The sequence below is a fragment of the Pelophylax lessonae genome, assembly GCF_965119305.1.
Source record: "Pelophylax lessonae genome assembly, chromosome: 10".
In the NCBI taxonomy this organism is placed as follows: domain Eukaryota; kingdom Metazoa; phylum Chordata; class Amphibia; order Anura; family Ranidae; genus Pelophylax; species Pelophylax lessonae.
In genome coordinates, this window is record NC_138777.1 from 38,259,450 (window position 1) to 38,284,733 (window position 25,284).

Consider the following 25,284-nt stretch of genomic DNA (forward strand, 5'->3'; position numbering starts at 1 on the left):
ATATGTTATCTGATTTATGTAAGACAGGATCCACATCACTTCCAGCAAGCTACAATATCGATGATCATAATAAGCCCAGCATCAGATACATGTAATCCATAGATACATCAGTGTAATATATTGTCTAGAGAGGGAGATTACATTCTTTCCCATGGAAAGGAGGCTACTGAACTCTTCAGCCTGTAATACATAAATGTTTCACTGGGGATTGTGGATTATTCCCAGGATGGGTGATTGATTCATATGTGGAAGGATTGAATTAGCCCCATAATACGCTAGTCATTTGTTCTCTGCCGCTCACTAGATGAATGTTCATGTTGGCGTCATCATTTTCTGCTGTCTTCTGAACATAGTGTTTTCTTTCACAGTCATTTTTCCATGTGTAAAAAGAAATATACTGGTTATACTGGACATTCAGACATCGCCTGCTTCTGTCAAATAGCTTAAAAACAAAAACAATGTATGAGTTGTTTTAGAGATTGTACATTTAGGGCCAGCTTTACCAAAGTGTATAATGAGATGGAGCGAAGTTCTCTGCACTCTAACCATCCGATCACCTAAATGTGACAAACCAGTATTTATTTATTAGTTTTAGTTTCAATTCACTTTACGTCAAAAGTTACTTCCAATCACCCCACTTCCCAAATATGTAAAGTCAGCATTTGGTGCATTCAGAGTAAGGATTGTTTCATATAACTATCAGGGCTAAAGTCATTAGTTTAGTGTACACATAAACAATCAGTGTAGCAAGTTTCATTAAAGTAAACTGCCATTTTTGTTTTGTTTTTAAATCCTGCAAGGCAATGTCATAATGTGCTAGTATGCATCTCATACTAGCACACTATGCGAAACTTACTTTAAAACTAAGCCCCCCAGCGACTCGATCTCACCGCTAAAGGCACTTCCATCTACACTTGGTTCGCAGACCCCGGCTGTGTTCATGGCACAGTATGCCGTTCCTTCAGGTCGCATGCGCCAATGACCCCACCGGCTGCATCAAAAGTAAATGTCTCCTAAACGGTGCACATTTAGGAGATATTTACTGCACCTTTAGGTAAGCCTTATTATAGGCTTACCTATAGGTGAAAGTCATGCATGGGACTTTAATGCACAAAAGACTGATACAGTGATGATCAAAAGTTTGGGCACCCCAGGTAAAAATTTGTATTCATGTGCATAAAGACATGCTGGTAGGTTAATTGGATCCTGTATAAAATTGGCCCTACTATGAATGTGGGTTAGGGACCTTAGATTGTACGCTCCTTGAGGGCAGGGACGGATGTGAATGTGTAATGTATATGTAAAGCGCTGCGTAAATTGACAGCACTATATAAGTACCTGAAATAATAATAATAATAAAGAAGCCAAGGAAAGATGGAAAAATCTCCAAAAGGCATCAAATTACAGATTAGACATTCTTATAATATGTCAACAAAAGTTAGATTTTATTTTAATCATTTACACTTTCAAAATAACAGAAAACAAAAAAACGGCATCTGCAAAAGTTTGGTCACCCTGCAGAGTTAATATCTTGTACTGCCCCCTTTGGCAAGTATCACAGCTTGTAAACGCTTTTTGCAGCCAGCCAAGAGTCTTTCAATTCTTGTTTGAGGTATCTTTGCCCATTCTTCCTTACAAAAGTCTTCCAGTTCTTTGAGATTTCTGGACTGTCTGTCACGCACTGCTCTTTTAAGGTCTATCCATAGATTTTTAATTATGTTGAGGTCAGGAGATTGTGAAGGCCATGGCAAAACCTTCAGTTTACGCCTCTTGATGTAATTCCCCTGTGGATTTCGAGGTGTGTTTAGGATCATTATCCATTTGTAGAAGCTATCCTCTCTTTAACTTCAGCTTTTTCACAGATGGCATCAAGTTGCCATCCAAAATCTGATGAAATTTTATTGAATCCATTTTTCCTTCTACTCGTGAGATGTTCCCTGTGCCACTGGCTGCAATACAACCCCAAAGCATTATTGATCCACCCTCATGCTTAACAGTTGGACAGAAGTTCTTTTCATTAAATTCTGTGCCCCTTCTTCTCCAAACGTACCTTTGCTCATTCCGGCCAAAAAGTTAAATTTTAACCTCATCGGTCTACAGAACTTGTTTCCAAAATGCATCAGGCTTGTCTATATGTTCATTTGCAAAGGAACGCTGATTTTTGTGGTGAGGATGTAGAAGAGGTTTTCTTCTGATGACTCTTCCATGAAGACCATATTTGTACAAGTATCTCTTTATAGTGGAATAGTGTACCACAACTCCAGTGTCTGCCAGATCTTTCTGGAGGGATCGTGGCAGTCAAATGTGGGTTTTGAATTGTTTTTCTCACAATCCTGCAAGCTGTTCTGTCTGATATTTTTCTTGGTCTTCCAGATCTTGCTTTAACTTCCACTGTTCCTGATGACTGCCATTTTTTAATTACATTCCGAACAGAGGATATTGACATCTGAAAACGCTTTGCTAACTTCTTATAGCCTTCTCCAGCTTTGTGAGCGTCAACTATTTTCAGTTTCAGTTTTCTAGACAACTGCTTAGAAGATCCCATGGTGCTAATTGTTGGGGCAAGGTCAGATGAGTCTGGGCATTTAAAACCTTTGAGATTGACATCACCTGGTCTTCCCAGACGACGATTGAGAACAATCCATGACACTGGCAGGTCTCAGCCTTGCAAAGGGGGCTGTGCATGCTATAAATTCTGCAGGGTGCCTAAACTTTTAAAGACGCCATTTTTTTGGTTTTCTGTAATTTTGAATGTGTCAATGATGGAAATAAAATCAAACTTTTGTTGACATATTATAAGAATGTCTAATCTGTAATCTGATGCCTTTTGGAGATTTTTCCATCTTTCCTTGGCTTCTTTATGCACATTAATACAAATTTTTACCTGGGGTGCCCAAACTTTCAATCACCACTGTATATAATATCTATTCTAGTTACCTGATTACTGGTAGCATCCTGGCTTTCAGTGTAGCTGTAAAAAAATGAGCTGCTAGGAAATCTCTGATAAACTAAATCATCCCCCTTTTGGCCCCTTTCACACGGGCTTTCAGATCAGGTCCGCCTGTCAGTTTTTTCAGGCAGACCTGATTGGATGCTCCATGTACCTCTATGAAGCAGCAGATGTCAGAGGTGACATCTCCGCTGGCACCCGCTGCTATCCAATCCGATCCTGTCTGTGAAATCCAGATGGATGAAAAACCTATTTTCCATCCGTCTTGCAGATCGGATAGGATTGGATGAAAACAGACAGTCTGTTATCATCCGATCTCCCATAGAGCAGAGCGGGGCTCTGACAGCTCCGTCTCTGCAAAGTAAACGGAGATGGAGCTGTCATCCGCCTGCTCAGTATGGATTGGCAGATCGATCCCCGCTGAACAAAACCGAGTCCGCTGGGCGGAAAGCCCGTGTGAAAGGACCCTAAAGCCTTGTACATACGCAACGAATTTCCGCCGACCGGTCGTCCATCTTTTGTCCAGAGTGGTGTTTTGTTGGTTGGAATGTGCTCTAGACTGCGCACGAATTTTGTCGACCGACAGAATTCTACTTCAGAAGTGATGTCATGTGTTGGTTTGCTTTCTTTGTGTTCTTTCTTCTCTGAGCATGCCCAGTTTTGCTCATAGGATTTTTCCCTGTTGAAATCTGTACTGACTGCACGAAAATCGGACGTGTTTTGACGGAGGACAAAAATTTTATAGCCTGCACACCAGAATTTTTTTGGCTGAAAAGTCGGAGTCGGTTGTCGGAAGCATCATACTAACAAGCCGAAAATCGGCAGATCTGATAGCGTGGGGAAGAGTTAGAAAACCACCAAATTTTTATTGCAGTTTGTGTCCCCATTTGTAAGATTACCTCTCAGGTATTGGTCCTGTTTTTGGGGAATCAGAGGGATAGGCAGTAAAGAGAATTTAAAAGGACAGAATTGCAAAAAAGGACAGACAACAACAAAGCAAAGCTTGGTCAGGTTTTATTGCCATTCCATGTGCTCTCCTGTCTCATTGGCCACCAATCAAATTTCTTGTCCTTGGTTACAGGGGCATCATTGAGGCACACAGCGAGAAGAATCTCCCCCAATGGTGTCACAGACATCAATTAAAACCTAATGAACCTGAGGTTCTCTAACCCTATAAAAAGAAAAAAAAAAAACAGATAACGCTTGTATTTTAACTTGAAGGGACTTGTTCATGTTAACTTGAAAAAACTGATAACTTTTTCCACCACACCATACATGCAGAGCAACTCACTGATAGGTATAGGTTATGTTCAAAGCAAACTATTATCTCACTTTTATGGATTTTACTCTAGTTGGAAACAAGCCTGCATTGAAACTTGTTATGGGTAATGTTGTTCAAGACTGCCTATCTAATTTCACCCAAAAGCAGAGCTTTGTCCTGCAGAACATGAGTTTGATCTTTAGAAATTCTGCCTGATGGATGTTTCAGTGTATGCCCTGCTTGTCTTTACCTCCAAACATTTAGTATTGGCCAACCCTATGCTGGAAAAATAAGCAGAAGATAAGTGGCTGACTACTAAGTGACCGGTGCCCTTCTTTCCATTGCTTGGCTGAGTTAGGCTTTGCTTTTTATTCTTTGCACATTTATGTTTTTCACATCATTCTCCAGACCCTACAGCAAACCCATTGCAGAGAAGATAAATGGTCAAAGCAGGTAAAGGACAAGCAGTTATAATTACATTGTAAACCAAAATCAGGCAGAAACCAATGTAACTGAAATGTGTATTGAAGACGACCATCATATTTCTCAGCCACAATGTTCTCCTGAGGACTATGTGCAGGCTGCTTCTTCCCCTGCCCCAGAGTGTGACGGTATGACTATACAGGAAAGCCGATTTATAGAACCCACAGAAATGTTCCTAGCTCTCAGAAGCCAATTGTTAGAATTCAGCTTTTTAAAGTCTAAAACATAATAAATAAAAGCACCTCAGCTGAGTAGCTGACATATGGGATTTATTTAAAAGCTATATGGATGAATTTTTATAGTGTTGCTAGTTGTGGGGTAGCAGAAGGGGTCTATGCTAATGCTGTAGTGTTCATTTATAGCTATAGCTTCCCCTTGTTAACTAGAAAAAAGACTGCACCAGCAAAACCTTTCCAATAAAGTAGTTGACTTCCCTTTCGCTATAGTCCAGGGTGGGCTGATGTGTGGGCATGATCCAACACTTCAGTCTAGAGTGCTCTGACGTGTAGGTATGCTCTGATGGCACGCAGGGCAACAGATTTACAAAGTGCTAAAGTATTGTAATGCAGGCCATACATGGGTTGAATTCCGAACAAATTTTTTTTTTGGGGAAATCAGAAATTTTGTGTGTTTTTTCATCCAATGGTGCCACCATTGATTTTAAAATTGGACTAACCAAGCCTTCAATCCACCTCCTATTGCTACAGATAATAATTTTTGTGGCCGGGAATTTTTTTTTCTTTACAGGTTACAGCTTATTCACATTTCTTTTTTGACTGTATTTTGATTATATTTCTCGCATGATTCTCCCATCATTGATTCGAAATTCGTTAGTTTTTCAAAAAATTTCCAACATGCCCGATCACTTAAATTCAATGGCTGCGCAAAAATCTTATGTTGCTGCGGCCCACTATTGGTGTCAAATTTGAACGAAAATTCTTTTTCATGATTTTCTAAAGAACATTTTTTTGTAAATTCGACCCATGTATGGCTGGCTTTAGTATTACAAAATGTCAATGAAGAGGAGATTGGGGAGGCAGGCAAACTCTGCCCTCACTGCTTATCTTGGAAGAGAGTAGCTAGTGGGACTGCTTTTTTTGTTGTTGTTTTTTTTTTACACCTTCCACTATAGGCAATTGGGTTGTTTCTCACTGCTGATGAAATCAACTGTATTAGCCAACTTCCCTCTCATATTTTTTGAATAGCTTTAAAGTTCACTTTTTGTTTTTCTAATTTCCAGCTCCCCTATGTACCAATATACCATTAATGTGCCTCTGTTGCAGAATAACAAAAGCTTTCTTACCTTAGCCCCTGGTGTGTTCCATGGAAAAGTTCAGGACTTCCTGGTATGTAGATTTGGGACATGAAAACCATTCAGACACAGGAAGGGGACCTCGCTAGTACATACACCCTGCACTTATCTACTATGTTTGCACGGCATCCCTCCAGGCGTGTATTTGCTTGGCTTGTCAATGTAGGCTGCCACAGCTGTCATGTTTGCATGGAATCCCCAGCATCCCTCCAGATGGGTCAGGGCCACATGGTAAACTCTCTGGGGCCACAGGTTGGACACCCCTGATGTAGTGCAAGAGCCTGCCTGATTGGATACAGAGTGAATGGGTAGGTGGGTTATCCTATTCCATAGTTTTGGTCATTCTAAAGGAAATTGTACAAAGATTGTACAGGTTATGGCCACCTTTATACACCTAAAATGAACTAGTCACGCTTTCAGTGTCATTGCCACATGAAAAAACAACGGTAAAAAACATGCAAACTGCAACACGACAAAATCTCCCATGAGCTACTTTGCTGGATGTGGGGCAGCCCATTGAAATCAATGCACACTTCAGGAAATACAAGGCAAAAAACATACAACCCCACTACGTTAAGTATATTAGACACTAGTATTTTTTTTTTTTCGTTCCACCCAGTGGGCTGAACGTAAAAAAAATCTGAAGCGCTCAGGAGGAGCCGCCGTACTAACAATACAATAGAGCTGGAGCTGCTGATGTTTGAGGAGGACTTAGATTTTGTGGGGATAACTGAGACTTGGTTTGACAGCTCTCATGACTGGATGGCGACCATTCAGGGGTATTCCCTTTATCGCAGAGATAGAGAGGGTAAAAAAGGGGGAGGGGTATGTTTGTATATTAAGAACAGTATACAGGTAAATATGAGGGATGATATTAATAATGGAGCTATGGACGAAGCAGAATCCCTATGGGTAGAGCTTCAAAGGGAAGGCACGGTGGGGAAGGTAATATTGGGCGTATGCTATAGGCCCCCAAACCAGAGGGAGGAGGGTGAGGTGGACCTCATGTTACAGATAGGATTGGCAGCAAGGATGGGAAATGTCATTATAATGGGGGACTTTAATTATCCTGATATAGACTGGGCAGAAGGAACCGCGCATTCAGCCAAGGCTCGACAGTTCCTAAATGTTTTGCAGGACAATTTCATGGGTCAGATGGTGAATGCACCGACAAGAAACAATGCGGTACTTGACCTACTGATTACCAACAATACAGACCTGCTCACGGATATAGAAATACGGGACAACTTAGGGAACAGTGACCATAGGTCAATTGGTTTCAGTATTAATTACAGTAATAGGAAACACAAGGGTAATATAAGGACACTGAATTTCAAAAGAGCCAATTTCCCTAAACTGCGCTCGCTGCTAGAAAATATCAAATGGGATAGAACCCTGGGAACAAAGAACACGGAGGAAAAATGGGAGTGCTTCAAGAGCATACTTAACAAGGGGGTGGGCCAGTGCATTCCACAGGGAAATAAATTCAAAAGAGCAAAACTAAACCCTGGGTGGCTAAACTCCAACATAAAAATGTATATTAGAGCTAAAGAAAAGGCATTCAAAAAATACAAGACTGAGGGGTCATTGGCAGCATTTAAGCACTACAAAGAGTGTAATAAGAAATGTAAAGATGAAATCAGGGCGGCTAAAATAGAACACGAGAGACATATAGCGGAGGAGAGTAAAAAGAACCCCAAGAAGTTCTTTAAGTATATAAACAGTAAGAAAGCGAGGCCAGAACACATTGGCCCCATAAAAGATGATAAAGGAAAAATGGCCACTGAGGACAGAGAAAAGGCGGAAGTGTTAAATAATTTCTTTTCTTCAGTCTTCACAAAGGAATCGGGGGGCTACACGAACCCCGCTTGTAAGGCCGAACTAAATAATACACCTCAGGAAGTGCCGCCATGGCTAACAGAGGATAGACTTAGAGCTAAACTAGAGAAACTTAACATAAATAAATCCCCCGGACCGGATGGCTTGCACCCAAGGGTTCTTAATGAGCTCAGCCAGGTGATTGCCAGACCATTATTCTTGATCTTTAAGGATAGTTTACAGACAGGTATGGTGCCAACTGATTGGAAAAAAGCCAACGTGGTACCAATATTTAAAAAGGGGCCGACATATATCCCGGGTAACTATAGGCCGGTCAGCCTAACATCAGTAGTCTGCAAAATTTTGGAGGGGATGATAAGGGACCACATACAAGACTTTAGTAATGAAAACGGTATTATAAGTAGTAATCAGCATGGATTCATGAAAAATCGTTCATGCCAAACCAATCTATTAACCTTCTACGATGAAGTGAGCTGCCACTTAGATAAAGGTAAGCCTGTGGATGTGGTGTATCTGGACTTTGCAAAGGCCTTTGACACCGTTCCCCACAAACGCTTACTGTACAAACTAAGGAAGGTAGGTATGGATCATAAGGTGATTCATGGTATATTGGTACATAGGGGAGCTGGAATTTAGAAAGAAAAGGTCAACTTAGCCTTTAAAGCAGGGCCCAAATGCTGTTTGAGCATTGTGCAACTTTTTTTTTTTTCAAACGCACCTAAAAAGAATAGGAAAAGTTCTTCTGGTGTTGTTAGGAAGACTTTATAAAAAAAGAAAAACCTTGCTTAAACTCAATTGTAGTTTGCATTTTTTCACTCAAAGTTAAAGTTTACTGTTTGCACCTTTAATAAAAACTCAATGCCTGTGTTCTGTCGATTACTGCATTTGTTGATCGTTGGATAATGCCTTCAAAGATCTGCGCATGCGCAGTACTGACGTCACTCTGGCAATCAGTGGTGTGACGTCAATTGTGCGCATGCGCAGATCATTGGAGGCATCTGATGATTAGCAAATGCAGTAAGCAACAGAACACCGGAGGCAGTCCAATATGTCCTGCAGGGCGGCTCCTCCTGCAGCCTTCCTCTCATGTACCCCACTCGATCACAGTCTGGCTTTGGGCTCAGGATTAGTCTGGAGCTGGCAGTCATGTGCCACCCCTGTGAGGGTTGAGGGAGGCTGGGCAGGTGACTCGGTGAGGAGAGTGCATCACACACCGGCTGGTGTAAACGTGCAAGTGTTCTGTCAATTGCTGCATTTGCTGATCGTTGGATAATGCCTCAGACAATCTGCACATGCGCACAGTTGATGTCTCGCTAGCTGATTGCCAGAGTGACGTTAGTACTGTGCATGCACAGATCGTCAGAGGCATTATCGAACGATCTGCCCTATTTGACAGAACACATGCTTCTTCTAAGAAAATTGCAATTGCATGTGCCTTCAGAGCATCACTCGGAGGGCTGTAACTGCAGACACTATTGCACAAGTAATCCTTCTACCATCTAACATTTTTATGCCCTGTCTTGGCAGGAGAAATATTACATTGCCGGTATACATGAATGATTTAAAAAGTCACTGTGCTAAAAAAAATAATTGATGCATCTATTTCCCCCATGAGGTCTTTCGGCTATGCATCATGTATGTCTAGAGGGTATTGTGAGAGTTGTATGAAAACAAGTATGCATGAGGCATCGTCTCTTTCAAAATGACCCTTCTACCCTCCTTACACATCTCGGGAGGACTGTGCTTCGTTAGCAGGAATGTTTATGCTAAAGGTTTTCTCTCCGTTTCTATGTAGATGTTCAACTTTCAGATGTTGATTGTTTGAAGAGGAGGATTGTAATTCGCGTTCCACTAAGTAAAGATCACATGCATGTAGGCTTAAAACAAACCCATGCATGCTCCATTCAAAAATTACAGCTTGCACGCCTGGAGAATGCTACTGCAGTGCTTTGTTACCAACGAACCTTCAGATTACTCATTTGTTCAACTGCATTTTATGAAGTCTGATACCTTGCAGCTGTTTATGAGGGTCCTGTTGGAAGGTGAACTTGTGATCTCATTGCAGATAAAAACGAAGACTCTACCCCAATAGCCAAGCCTTTAAGACCAGTGGACAACATGCCAGTAGATTCCAGGGTGGCTACAATTAAGCAGCGCCCAACAAGCAGATGCTTCCCTCCTGCTACAGAAGCCAATGTGAGTAGGAGAGGTGGGCAGAAGTGGCCAGTGTGTTGCATGTCACATCTGGTCACTACATGCGACAAACCTTTCTGCGATAAAAGAATAGCAGATATTGGGGAGCAGATTAATGCTTGTTACATTGTAAGAGCTGAACATCTGATGGTCAACTTCCAGGGGTGTGAAACCTTAGTTGTGAATTTTGTTCATAGAAATAAAATTGCTTTCTACTTCTAAAAAAATAAAATATTTTTAATTTGAAGAACACCCCATCTAAATTAAATGACCTTTTTTTATGTTATAGTGTAAAAACGTAGCTTCTACAAAATAATAGTTTTGTTTTTGTAAAGAGAGAAGTTTGTTTTTTTTTTATTGTAAAGAACAGAAACCCTTATAATTTAGTGTATGTACGACCAAAAATGTTTTCTAGTTTTGTATAGTGTGGGGAAGGTTATAACCCTTCCTCTAGTTTTTATTGCTGCCTCCCCGCTGGGTATGTTGGCTCTTTCTATATCACCATCTCTGGAGACCACTATCACTGGAACAAAAAAGTCATTAAAAATCAACATTTTACAGTTGTAGGAGGAAAACCATGTGATTGGGACAACTGTCTAGGAGGGGAATTCCTCCACATTTGTGGAAATTTTCTCTTACTATTTGTTGCATCTCTGGGACATGAATCAAAGGGAAATCAACAGACAGGAAAAAAATAAACTGACAGGTTTTAACCTTTCTCTATGCTTTCCAAAACTAGAAAAACATGTTGGCTGTACACTATGTACACTTTAAGTAAACCAGTGCTAAAGAATTATGCCAGCTGACATTCTTGACCTCCCCTAACCTTGAAAATAAAGAGTCCTGGGCTGTAATGCTGATTGCACATGGTTACCTGGAGTTCTTGACCTGAAATATATAGATTAGGAAGTCTGACTTTCCTGCTTTGTATACTTGCGTACCCAAAAATATTACAGTCCAAGACAGCAAGGCAACTATGATTAACAGAGGGAGGTCAGCAAGGGCAGCTGTTGCATTTCTCTCAGTATAGGTTTCTATTAAAAGGACAAGTGCACCTTTGTAATTCATTTCCTATGGCTAAGCCCTGAACAAGGGTGAAACATGTAAGCAAGGAGTTATGTCCAGAAGAAGAGATTTGTGCGTAGAATGTCATGCAACTGCTACAGTAAAATTGGTTAAAGCGCAAAAGCAAACATTTATTATATTGCAGCTTACCAATTCTTAGATGTGATGGTTGTATTAGTTTTCTTTATTAGACTTGCTTTCTTCTATTTTCATCTGGTGATCCAGCCAGCAAGTCTGTTATTTTCCGCAAAACAAACTCTCCAGCAGAATGTATCAGTTTACATGGATGAGGCAAACCACTTGCTTTACCAGTTTTTATTTATTCATGCAAAACCTTTATCCCAAAAGGAAAAACCTGTTTGCTGTAACTGATTATAAAGTGTGAGCTGGGGTTTGGTTAAATATTTTAGTGGTTCTAAATCTGCTAAAACATTTAACACTCCCCTCCCCCAGACTGACAATGCTGCGGTCTGCTATGCCTCATGTGTGCATTCCTCCAGAGTTTTGTCTCACTAAGGCCCCTTTCATACAGGCAGACCGTTCAGATCTGCCTGTCAGTTTTTTGGGCGGATCTGAACGGTCCCCCCATGCATCTCTATGGGGCATCAGTTGTCAGCAGAAACATGTCCACTGACATCCGATCCATCAAATCTGGATCTATGGAAACCCTATTTTTCCATCCGTCCAGCGGATCGGATGAGAACGGACAGACGATCCGTTCCCATTCCGATCCCCCATAGAGATGCATGGGGACCTGACAGCTTTGTCTCCGCACACAGCACGGAGAACAGCTGTCATCCGCCTGCTCAGTGGGGGATCGGCGGATCGATTACCCCCCCACTGAGAAAAACGGAGTCCGTCCAACGGGTGAAAGAGCCTTAATACTGGAGGTGTGTTACCGGCCAGATCACAAGGTGAAAAAAGAGGAGAAAAGCCAAAGAAAAGAAAACTGATGCAGCCACCACATCTAATGATAGGTAAGCTGCAATATATTACATTTTGGTTTCGGGTTTATTACTGCTTTATATTAAAAGGAAGGGTTTAAATGATCGCCTTGTTTGTAGAAGTGCTTCTGGTTGTTTTTGGCACTACCCATGTAACCAAAAGCCTAGGTGTTTGATCATCTGACCTCAGTTGAAGGGGAGGATCAGAGTTAAAGCAAGATTAAACCCAAAAGCAAATATTTATTATATTGCAGCTTACCAATTCTTAGATATCATGCCAGCATTCATTTCCTTTTTCAGGTTTTCTTTCCATCTATTGATCCTGCCAGTAAGTCTGTGGGTTTTTTACAGAACAAGCTGTCCTGCAAATGTAGCAGTTAGTGTTGAGACAAACCATTTATCACTGACATTAATCAGCTTTTATTTATTCATGTAAAACCTTTATCCCAAAATAAAAAACAAACAAACTTTTGCTGTAACTGTAATATGAGCTGGAGTTTGGCTTCAATTCGTTAGTGTATTTATATCTGCTAATACATCTAACACTCCCCTCCCCCCAGACTGACAATGCTGCTGCCCAATGGGGTTCCCCATGTGCTCATTCATCCAGAGTGGGGGCACTCTAATATAAGAGGTGTGTTACTGGCCACATCACCAGGTAAAAAACGAGGGGGAAAAGCCTAAGAAAAAAAAAAAAAAAAAACAATGCAGCCATCACATCTAATGATTGGTAAGCTGCATTATATTACATTTTTTTGGTTTTGGGTTTACCACTGCCTAAGGATTGGCTGATGCTCCTATTCACCATTGATTATGTAGCCAAATGCCTTAACTTTTGGTCACAGGGCCAGCTATGGAAACAGCCTGAGATGGCAATTTCTCTGGGAATAATATGAAACTCAAACCTTTACTCTTTTTCCACCCCAGCAAGACCATAACCTTTACAGGCCATACCATTTTCTGGATGCTGCCCCATCCTGGCAATACAAGATTATTGCAGCTATGCTTTTTATTCCTCTACCAATCACATATTTACACCAATCCAGCTTCCCCATTTCCAGAGTGAACAAATGTGATGCTAGCAAAGCTTGTAGTGTAATGCCCCATACACACGTGCAGATTATCTGCAGACTTTTGTCTGCAGACTTACCTTTTCTATGTAGTGCAAGGGCCTGCCGGATTGCATACAAATTGAAAGTGTTTAGGTTTGACCTCATATTATATGGTTTTGGTAAGTCTGCAGACAAAAGTCTGCAGATAATCTGCACGTGTGTATGGGGCATTACTGTCAAGCTTGTGCTGTTTGAGAAGGACTTGCCTAGGTTTGATTTGGTCTTCTTTGTATACCATTCTCTGCTTGCAGGTTGAGTTTAAATATTAAAAACAGAATATTTGAAAGAGATTGCATGTTATCCTGTGGTGAAAGTTGTTTGATAATGCCATGTAATTGAAAAGACCTTCCATTAGCTATGTTTTATCTCATTCTGTTTTAGTCCATATATGATAGGCAGGGTATCGCTGTAATGCCGCCCACTGTTCCAGGAAGCCCTCATGGCCCATTTCTGGGTGTACCTCGTGGTACGATGAGAAGGCAGAAATCTATAGGTAAGCGCTCACTTGCTGTGATGTGTGTCTATGTGTGTGTAATACAGATAAGCTTTCTACATGTTGGTAATGCCTAAAAACTAACCAAACTTTACAGTTTGGGGTTTCAGGCCATGCATGCTGCAACATTCCTGTTCTCACCGGTGTCACTTTGGCTGTTTGTACCGGAACCATCTGTTTGTTCTTTTTGTGCTCATATTTTTGTAGATCACGCTCCAAAATAGTAAAGTAGCTAGATAAAGCAAATATAGTCTCATTTCTACCCCGAGCATTAAAAATATACCTGGATGGAACTTTAGAATTTCTTCATTTCAGCATCATCTAATTTAACATTGCATTTTCAGATGTTACAATGATTGTCTTTGCCAATCAGACTGAGCACTGTGCATCCAATGTCTGGTAATATAGTCATTGAACTTGTTAGACAATTCCTGGCTGAGCTACTGTTACCCCCATAAAAAGCTGGCACTGTGGGGACCAAATAGGCTACAGTACTATATAGTAAGGAATCCAGAGAAACAATTAACCAAGACATACAAATATAGTAAAAAAAAAAAAAAAAAAAGGGGGTCTGCACAAAGTCTACATTTCCAAATCTTCACTGCCAGGACTCAACTACCTCCATCAAAGGAAAGGTACGGTCCTTTCAAAGGTCATTTTAAAATAATCTATAAAATGTAGGACCATACCCTTAGGTGTAATATTGGCAGAACCACTGTTCTTACTGGTCAGTCTATTTATCCTCAGGGGGACCCAATAGACTGCTGTTATTTTCTGTGTTAACCTGCTTGCTGCTGCAGCACTGTGAGGCACACTTGTGTGTCTCCAGGTAGCACTTACCAAGCTGATAAAGACTATATTACACACAGGATGAACATCTCAGCAAAGCATCCCTGATTGTGCAGAATACTTCATTGATCTGGGTTCTTCTACAATGAATCTAGATAGACAGCTGGTTAGGTGCCCCAAAAATAAGAAGTTACCAACACTGTCCAGCATGGAGTGCTGGTAATGGGCCATACATACTATAAGATTTTCTGAAGACTTTTTCCTTTAGACTTACCAAAACCACATATTATGAGGTCAAACCTAAACACTTTCAATTTGTATGCAATCTGGCAGGCCCTTGCATTACATAGAAAAGGTAAATCTGAAGGAAATCTAACCACAAAAGTTGGATAGTGTGTATCCAGCTTAACTTATTATCCTATGAACTAGATTTTTCAAAATGCACACTCACAACAAGTACCCTCCTGCCAAGATCGATACAATACTGGCATGCACAGCTTATAATTAAGACCTGTATCATGGTTAGATGCCTCAAACATGGGGACCTTAAATAAGTGCTATCCACTCAGCTTTGCTTTACAACATAGTGCCTACTGCATAAAGCACAAGCAGTCATGCAGCACTCACAAAGCAAGAAGCAAAAGCAAAACATTAAGGCCCCTTTCACACCTGTCCGTTCCGTTTTCTGCTCAGCGGGGGATCGATCTGCCAATTCCCCACTGAGCAGGCGGATGACAGCTCCATCTTCGCTCTGTGTGTGGAGATGGAGGTGTCAGATCCCCGCTGTCCTCTATGGGGGAATCGGATGAGAACGGACCACCTGTCTGTTCTCATTCGATCCACCAGACGGATGGAAAATAGGGTTTCCATCCGTCCGGATTTGACGGACAGGATCGGATCGGATGTCAGCAGACATATCTCCGCTGACATCCGCTGCCCCATAGAGATACATGGGGCATCTGTTCAGATCCACCTGAAAAACTGACAGGCGGATCTGAATGGTCCGCATGTGTGAACGGGGCCTAACACTCGCTGTGAAGTATGTTATTATCAAGCTAATATCTTTCACATGCATATCTAAAAAATAAAATCTATTACAATTTTTCTAAAATTTCTGTAAAAAAAAAAAAAAAAACTGTACATTCTCTTTTAGCCCTCTTTCACACGGAGCGGACCGTATTGTGATCCGCTCCGGCACTTTTTTTTTTCACGGACACGGATGACACTTGTGTCATCCGGTCCGTATGTCCACATATCATCCCATCCGTTTGTGCAGATGATATATGGACATAATGTATGTCTATGGGCATTGCGGATGTCAGCGGATGACACCGCTGACATCCGATTTTGCATCCGTTCCGTTTTTTAAACGGAACAAAAATAGGGTTCTGTTCCGTTCCAAAAAACGGAACAGAACTGAAAGGAAGAAATCGGATGTCAGTGGATGGTCATCCTCTGACATCCGCAATCCTATAGACATTTATTATGTCCGTATATCATCCGCAAACGGATGGGGTGATTTACGGACATGTGTCCGTGTAAAAGAGCCCTTATACAAATATATGTAGAAAGAGTCTTCCGCTCTGCAGTTGAAAAGTTGCTTTCACTACAAGGAAACCTGTACTGAAAGATATACATAGGCCACCACTTGACTTGGTGAAAATACTAGTTGTATGGCTGCCATGTTCATCCAACGGCTTTGGTGCTTTCTGAGTCACAGTAACCTATAATAAGTACAATGGTCAAGTATTCTGACTCACCTTGCTGCTCCTTTGTTCCAGGACAGTGACTTAGAAAATATAAAACCAGAGGAATCTGGGCAATTTCCATTTTCAGAGGGTGGTCACCAATTGCATTCCCCACATTTTTCTTGATACATGTCTTTTTAGGATTATTTCGACCCCATCTTTTAAACCTAAGTGTAACCCCTAAGCCTTAAAGCGGAATCAAACTCCGCAAAAAACATTTTTTGTAAACAGGCCCATGCCATAATGTACTGATATGCACCATATACTAGCACATGACAGACTTACCTGTCAAAGGATGTCTTCCAGCACTGTGCTGTCAGTGCTCTGGGGCATCCATCTTCTTCTTCTTTCCAGGTTCTCTCTGTTCGGCCGCTTAAATCAGAATACATTCTTAATCCCAAAGGGAAATTACTGAATTAAATGGCTGGGCCGCAATGACATCACTAACCTTTAACTTCAACACAGCTTCAAAACTGTAGACTTCCAGATCCGCCGCAATCAAATGATAGATGATAGTTGTGAAAATTGAGTCTCTACTAGTACCACCAACACTACTTCAAATCCAAAGTGCCCCCTTCTGTAGTTTTCCTTTGAGCGGAGTGCTGCCATTACATATTTCTACATGCAGGGCCTCTATCAAATGTAAAAAGATTTTCCTGGACAGTAAGGTCAGACACTTGCTGCAAACAGTCTCCTGTTACTACCCTGTCTTCATGGCTTGTTCCGTCACTTGTCACTAGTGTTTGAGGTGTATTGGAGTGTTTGAAATTTTGCTTCCGTTATGTCATGAACTATGCAGACAGTAAATTAATTACAAATAATTCCATGTAATCTAATGCTACATGACTAGGCAGCAAGGATGGCAAATGATTTTCTGCATAATTAACAAGTGATTTCCTTTTGTCAGACAGCAGAATCACTCTGTCAGGTTAGTAGCTTGGTACACTTTAGGATGTGCAATTATACACTGATTATTCTTACCGTTTCATTTGCATGTTTCAGCTAGTTTTATTTTGCAGGCTGTAATTAGTGTGTATTACTGGCAAGTTCCACTAACGCTTTTCATTGCCTCACCCTCTTCATCTGCATAAACATCAGGTTTAGGGATCTTCAATAGTCAAAGTGGAAACACACGAGCGGTAAATCGAGGATTCTTTGTGGTTTACAGTAATAATGCCCTTCTAAAAACATTTCAGCCAAGTTGCAACCAATGATCATGATGTGCGTGTTACAAAAGAGTATAGAAGTGATTAAACAATGATACATTTTATTCTTGAAAACCAATTCACTTATCACCCATGACTTTGAGGCCTCTTTGTTGCCTGACGTCAGCCACTGTTTTTTTTTCCTGGTGTTACCTCTCAGCGGCACCAGAAGAAATTTAAAGTACACCTGTCATGACAGACCCATGGGGGGCTGCCATTGATGGCTGCTTTCTAAAATGTGCTACTTGCCTGGCTTCAAAACTTTTTGATCTACAGACCTTGAATTAACATGCTGTACACACATCCAAATTCCTTATCTGTGTGCTTGTTCACAGTCAGTCACTAAAAGAGCATTAATATCAAAGCCGCAGCATGACAGGCAACTAGCATTTAAAGAAAAAAGCAAGATGACAGCCTCCATATTTGTTATGTGACTGTTTTTTTTTGTTTTGCTACTTGAAAAACATTTCTAAATAAACTCCCTGCAAGAGAAGACTATTAGTCCCTGTTCACACTGGGGCGACCTGTCAGGCGACCTGGTCGCCTGACAGGTTGCCGTAGGTCGCCTTCCATAGAGAAGCTGCGGACCCGTTCTAATAGGAGCGACACAAGTCGCTCCGACTTAGAAAAAGGGTCTGGAGCTTCTTTGGGGCGACCCGGAGCGACCTGCATTGACTTCAATGTTATGAAGTCCGTGCCGGCCGCTCCGAGGTCGCCCCGGCAAGTAGCGTCGCCCCAGTGTGAACGGGGTCTTAATAATTACCTGGTGGGCAACAAGTTCAAACTTTGCTGTCTTCACGCACTAAAGCATCATTAGCATCTGACACTTCCGGATGTGTCAGATGCCAGTGTCTTCCGCAGTGCACTGTGGTTGTATATGTGGGCCCCTACATCACTACAGGACACTATACAGGATGCAGTAGTGACATAAGGGATGGCAGATGGAACCACAGTGGGGGACAAGGCACTGAACACACACAGAAGTGTCAAATGCTGAAGATTCTGCAGCCATCAAAGCTCTTGAAAAGAGCAAAGCGAGTACTCCCGGTCTGCCACAAAAACAAATATTAAGAGTCTTCTTTTGAAGGAAGGTCATTACACATTTGTTTTTCAAGTGACTTTATTTTAGTTGTATTTTAACCTTTTTATTTTAGTTGTATTGTAACATTTTTATTAAAAGAAACTTCTAGTGAGGAAGCATGTAGACCAGCCATTTTAAACTAGGGTTCCTCCAGAGTTTACTAAGGATTAGGGATGGGTTCAGGCGTGTTTAAATCCTAGCCCCAACCCACCTGAGCAATCCCACCAGGAAGCCGTCACTGCACACCGCCAATCATGAGCAGCCTAGTCAGGGCGTGTGTATGTGCAGCTGCGGACCAGGAAATGCCTCACTGCCTATGATTGGCAGTGTGTAGTGACGGCTTCCTAGCAGGGTTGCTCAGGTGGGTTGGGACTAGGATCTGAACATGCCGGAGCCCATCCCTACAAGGGATTCCTTGAGCAATGAGCAACTTCTGCCTCCCGTATAAGTTCCCAGTGATACCGATGATCTTTTTAGCTATATGTAAGGGTGGATTCTTCCTACTGACCATAAATATAATAAATGTTCTTCCTACTGTCCATCACACTAATGTATACTGAGCTCCAGATTCAGTAATTATTAGCAGGGGTTCCCTGAGAGTCAGAGGCAGCCAGGCAACTAGTATTCTTAAAGGAAGACAGCAGTGACAGACACTATTTTTTTTTGCAGTGCAGGTTACCTTTAAGGGCTTGTGTAGATGGGAATTTATAAATCCCCATTGTAATATGACTTTGGAGCCCTGATATGCACTGTTGTTTATATCAAAAAGAGTCAGACATTGCAAGGCAATAGCATTTTTTGCTTTCAGATTTTTGTTGGTTACATTGAATGCAGCTTGTTCTATTCAAACACACTGCACACCTGTTTTTAACTCAATTGCTGTCAAACAGATAGCATGTGAAGCACATGGTTAGTGCAGTACGCACATTGCAGATGCTTTTGCAATGCTCATCATTCCTTTTCAAAGAAACCAACAATAAGCTTGTTAAAAGCAAAACTGTAACAAAAGATAAAGCTTATAATATAAACACATCTTTTGAAAATGCAGCCTTAATGCATGTCTTGATCAAAACGTATTTGTTTGGGATGTTTTTGAATAGTTATCTTGCAACATTAAAGTACACAACAAATTTGATTATAGAAAGCTGGGAAGTGGTTTGGTTTTATTTTTTAATAAAGATTGGTGAAGGTAAACATTTAGATTGTTGGCCTAATGGGCCATACACACTATAAGATTTTCTGAAGACTTTTTCCTTTAGATTTACCAAAACCATATAATATGAGGTCAAACATAAACACTTTCAATTTGTATGCAATCAGGCAGGCCCTTGCACTACATAGAAAAGGTAAATCTGAAGGAAAAAGTCTTCAGAAAATCTTATAGTGTGTATGGCCCTTTATTCTACATGTGCACAAGAAATGTAGACAGGGCCCCTTATCCTCAGAGCCTTTTAACATTGGAAACAATAGATACTTAAAGTAGTATTAGGCTACAGTCGCACAGCAGTTTAGCCATGGATAGTTTGCTGCATTCAGAGGCCCCCTTGTCGGCAAGCATTTTAAAGGTGCACTTAACCGTATTTATTTGCAATTTTACTGTACTAAAACAAATCACTTCAAAATGCACAATATTGCAACATTGTTTTAACATGCATTTTAAAACATGCATGTTTATAACTATATTTGTGGCACATCCATTATAATACATTTGAGATACACACACCCGGTATATTAGATGAAATTTCCATTTACAGGGCTGCAGTTTATTCTCACAAGAAATTCCTCATATTTGTTGTGTGATTTAGAGGTCAATATAATCTCCATTTATCTGATGAACCCCCTAGAATACAGCAAATGGAGACACCTGCTGGTCACAAATATTACTACGACCATCATAAAGGCAAAAAGATGTCCGTCTTCCTAACCTTTAAAATAAAAAGTGCATGCTTGCAATGAAATTGTGCCATTTTGTTGCTTTCTATAATTGGTTGATGCATTAGATGGAGCTTGTAGTACTAAAAGCATCAAATTATTAGCCAAGATCTTCTATGCAAAAAACAGAGGCTGGCAGCTGAGCGCTGAACAGAGATCTCCTCTAGTGTCGGTGAATATGGCAAGCCAGGTATTCCCTCTAGATATGACTGCTTACTGCTTATTCAAGCAGGAAACTGGTATTCAAGAATACACTTCTAGAGTAAAGCCTGGTACACACTACTAGTTTTATTTCATTAAACTCTGCAGGGCTGAACAAAAAAAAAAACTGATGGCACAGGAGGAACCCTCTGTACTAACTATCCGGTGTTAGTACAGCAATCTCGTCTGTGCTATTGTGTTTTGAAATGGGGGTGACACCCCCCCCCCCCCGCCAGAATCCTCCAGTCACTCCTTTTTTGGTTGTGCCCCTCAGGAGCCGGCCCGGCTGCAGTACACACAGGCCAAATATCAGATAGTTTTTATTGAAGCGGCTGATACTGTAGGGTTGCCACCTCATGCCTTTAAAACCGAACACATATTAATTACACAGGTTCTGTGGCTGATTAAGGTGATAATTAAACTCAATGCTTTATCTGCATTAAATTAGCCACAGAACCTGTGCAATTCATATCTCCTTGGGTTTAAAGGGATGAGGTTGCAGCCCTACGATGCCACCTGACATTCGGCCTGTGTGTACTAGGCTTAACAATGCCCAACTTCTGCCCTAAGGATCACATACAGGTCTGCATTTTGGGATCTACAGCATCAGCTTACCTAGAGAACCTCACTTTATTTCATTGACTATACTCTGCATGCATGCGTTACGGTGCTAGAGATGACATAGTGATCACAAGATCAGGAACTACTCAGATTGTTTCCAGATCTTCTGTGTGGGCCTGGATTAAGAGCGATTAGTGTCCTGGGAATGGGGCATTGTGATGGGGACTGAGAAGGGGACATGGAAAGGGATAACTCATTTTAGTACACTGCTGTCTCTCCTTCCCCTGTAGAGCCATAATGATATAATATACACAAACACAGCTATCTTTCAATATGATGCTTCTGGGATGGCACACCCAAATGATGGCATCCTTTTATACAAGCTTGTGGTGCATTACATAGTCAATTTTGTAAAACATAATGCTAAAATATTATATCAGAGGCAGTGTGGAGTTGGGGCTTTGCTTTACATATTCAACTGTACAGACCACCAAACAATTTTAAGAAGTAATCACCTTTAGAAACACAAAACACTGGCAAATATCAGGGGGAAAAAATGACATTTCCCATCCCATCAATGAGGTCCCTAAAGTTCACACATTCTATCAGCAAGCAGTACTTTCCAATACTATATCTTGTAAAACATAAAGCCGTAAAGTGTCATTTCTGTTGGCCCTGAAGCCCACTCCAAAATGACACATCTCCAGTTCCTCTCAGTATATGATAGACGTAGACGCCAATTCCAAAGACAATATTTTGGTCTGATATCTGTAGCACTCCTGTCATTGTCAAGTGATAGCCCTGAGCTTGCGGAGATAGTCTCTTTGTGTTCTGAAGTAATGTGACAGCACTACACTTCAATTACTTTTTCTTTTAGAGAGTGGACTTTATTTAAAGGAATCATCCCAGCCAACAGTGATATTTCAGTTCTGAGTAGATGCTGGCAAAACTGAAGCTTTTTAGTTTTTTGGGGAATCCCTGATGGTAAGAGATTTTTTTTTTTTTTTTACCCAGAGCTCATGGCTCCCTACATTTGCTGTGTCCATTACAAGGGAGGAGTTCTGACTCCCCCGGTTAGGTTTTATACATTTTACAGAAAACACAACAGAAAGAATGAGACACCAAGACAGGTGAATCCAATAAATGTCCCACACAGAACACCATACATTGAAGTGTCTCTTGGGTGCAACAGGACAGATGGCTTCAACTAAAGCCCCGTACACACACGATCAGATTATCGAAAGATCTGTCGTCCGTTTTTTGTGGCATACTAGTCTGATGTGGAAAGTGAAGAGGTTTTTTTCATACGAATTTTCCCGTACGACGTCATGTGCTGGATTGCTTTGTATGTGTTCTTTCGTCTCTGAGCATGCCTAGTCTTGCTCTTAAGATTTTTTTCCGTCGAAATCTGTACTAATGAGACGAAAATCGGATGTTGTATTACGGACAGCTAAAGTTTTCTAGCCTGCACGTCAGGATTTTGACAGCCGAAAAGTCGGAGTTGGCTGTCGAAAGCACCATACTAACAATCCGAAAATCGGCAGATCGGTCATCGGACGAAATTTCCCTTCAGATTTTCTTATCATGTGTACGGGACTTATTATTAGTAAGTAACCTTAATGCTTCCACAATGGTTGAGAAATAGCCTAAAACTCTGCGGGAAAGATCTAGTCTTTTTTTAGATTTGAGTGGACAATAACACGCTGCAGTGCCAGGGCAGAAGCAACATCACTGTGCTGTGTTTTTTAACACAAGATATTCACCTTTCCATACCTTGAGGCTCAAAGCTTGGTTCCAGCCATTGTTTTATTTTTATTCAGTTTTGGATAGAGCAGAGGATGGCAAATCTCTTCATAGGACATTTTTAGTAAAGGAGTTTGAACTTTTGTCAATGTTTTTACTCCTGTCTGCGCCTTTCTAGAACATTCCTACCTTTCATTTCTTGCATCAGAGACAGGAGTGGTCTCCTCCTATGACAGGAGTCACAGATACAGGAGGGAGTAAATTCTGCCCAGGCCGGTCACTGTCAAGAAAGACCGAAAACAAAATGGTAATGCTTTGCCAGTCTGTCCAAAACTAGAATAAAAATGTGGTCTGGCATTGGGCTTTTTTAACCAAGGTAATACAGATGACAATAGAATGTAGTAACCCTTGACGTGCAAACTAAAAACCTTCCATGCATTTAACATCAAGGATTTTTTGAAATAATACTTTGTATTGAATTGATGAATTAAGGCATACAGTATATACTATATAAATGTCAGTATATAAAAAGTGTCCTTGTCCTTCTCCTCCATATGTACAAATTAGTTCAGTTTTGAACAAAACACATCAGAAAGAACAGTTTGGTGGGGCTAGAGTGCCAATAAGGTTATTCAAACAAGGGGACATGATGGTGTGCAACTTTGGTCTGCGGATGCGTCATGTGTCTGCCATTAAACTACCAAAGCTGTTCATTTATTGGTTGCAACTTGCTGTATGTAACAGCTTATCATTGGTCTTATTAAATAAAGCCTAGTGTGACAGATCATTAGCCCTTTTTTTTCTGGGGATTGGCAACTGTTGAAGTTAAGCACAAGAGACTTCAAAATAAAATTTAGTAAAATGTGCAAATCTTTTTGTACATGGAAAAATAAAGTTAGAAATTTTACCAATGCAGTCTGTCTCCATGTTTTTCAAAATCGTATGATGTTTTCCTCAGGGAAATTTGTAGTTATGATGTACGTGGTGTTGACGTTTTAACATGGTTATACATTTTTCAGTATCTAAAATAATTTTCATTACAAGACATATTAATAAGATTTCATTTTAATGTTGTGTGTGTTTCTAGCTTTTTATTTTAAATAAAAACATGGCTTTGCATTCCTGTCATCTTCAGTCATGTATTTCTATTGCTATGTACCATATGGAGATACAAAAATGGTAAAGGATCCCTAGAGCAAAGCAGTTCTGAAAAAGAATGTTTATTGCAAGACCATGCTAAAAGGCTTAGAATGGAACAGAAAATTAAAGTAGAACTGGAGGCAAAACTTTCAAAACTTTTTTTCATTTTGGCTAGAGTAAGGGAAGGGCATAACCCTCATCGGTTTTTTTTTTTTTTTTTTGCAATCAGTGTCCAATTGGGAAGATTTAACTTCACTTCCTGTCCCATAGCCAAAACATGAAGTGAGGAAATCCCAGCAAATTAAGGGAATTGCTTGGACGCCCCCCCTTCCAGGTCATCAGAACTAATGTCATTGTTGGAAGATTTCCCCTCTATTACTTTTCTGGGGGAAACCTAAAATGTAGGGTTTTTTTACTTTCACTTTTAATGCCAACAGTAAACAGGACAAGTAGTGAGGGTGGATCTCCCTAACAGGAGCACAGACAGCAATAAAAACTAACGTGTTCTAATCCCTCTCCACTCAGAAAGCAAAACTTTTTTCTTTAGTATTGGATAAATACACTTTAAATGAGTCATTTACACTGTTCTAGCAAAGCTGTTAAGTGGCTAAAGTGTAAACCTTAAAAGCATTTTAAATTGCTCTGGACCCTGGTTGACTGATGCCACATTTGTAGTACATTGAAATAAGTGTGTTACAGATGGGGTGACTGCCAGCAAAAGGTTAAAGGGAACCTGTCATAAGCAAAAAGTGTTGAATGCTGCTTTCTCCTTCTGAGAATGCAATGCTCTGGATTTAATACTTTAACCGCTTGCCGACCGCCGCAGCCCCTCACAGGCAAAGTGACGTATATATACGTCACTAGCCTGTGAGGCTCTGGGGAGCGAGCGTGCCGGCGGTGTGCTCCCGCGCGGTCACGGACCCCCCCGTGCGTGTGACCGGCGGACCCGATGTCCGCCGCTCACTCTGCGATCGTCGGGGGAGAGGGAGAAAGGCAGGCAGCTTGTGTAAACAAGCCGCCTGTCATTCTCCCCTGTGTAGAAACACTGATCATACGGTTCTACTATGTAGGACCGTTGATCAGTGTTCCTACAGCTCAAGCCACAGCCAATCATAGTTAGAATCACGCCCCTAGGGACACACACAGCCCCTCCCTCTCAAATAAAGTTAACTCCTTCACTGCCAGTGTAATTTTACAGTAACAGTGCATATATATAGCACTGATTACTGTAG

The 25,284-nt window shown here is 41.0% G+C and overlaps 1 protein-coding gene across 4 annotated transcripts in view; it reads left to right on the forward strand.

Moving 5' to 3' along the window:
- The window catches only part of SHANK2 (SH3 and multiple ankyrin repeat domains 2), a 976,209-nt gene that overhangs the window by 917,432 nt on the left and 33,493 nt on the right, over window positions 1-25,284 (forward strand). For 2 of the 4 annotated variants that reach the window (XM_082271110.1, XM_082271111.1), the window contains 2 exons: window positions 9,911-10,041; window positions 13,541-13,652. The exons of 1 other annotated variant lie outside the window; for it this stretch is intronic. In XM_082271110.1, the coding sequence (XP_082127236.1) occupies window positions 9,911-10,041; window positions 13,541-13,652 (243 nt within the window). Of the gene's footprint in view, window positions 1-9,640; window positions 9,701-9,910; window positions 10,042-13,540; window positions 13,653-17,096; window positions 17,118-25,284 lie in introns of all 4 variants that reach the window. One more of the 4 variants, XM_082271109.1, reaches the window with a different exon arrangement.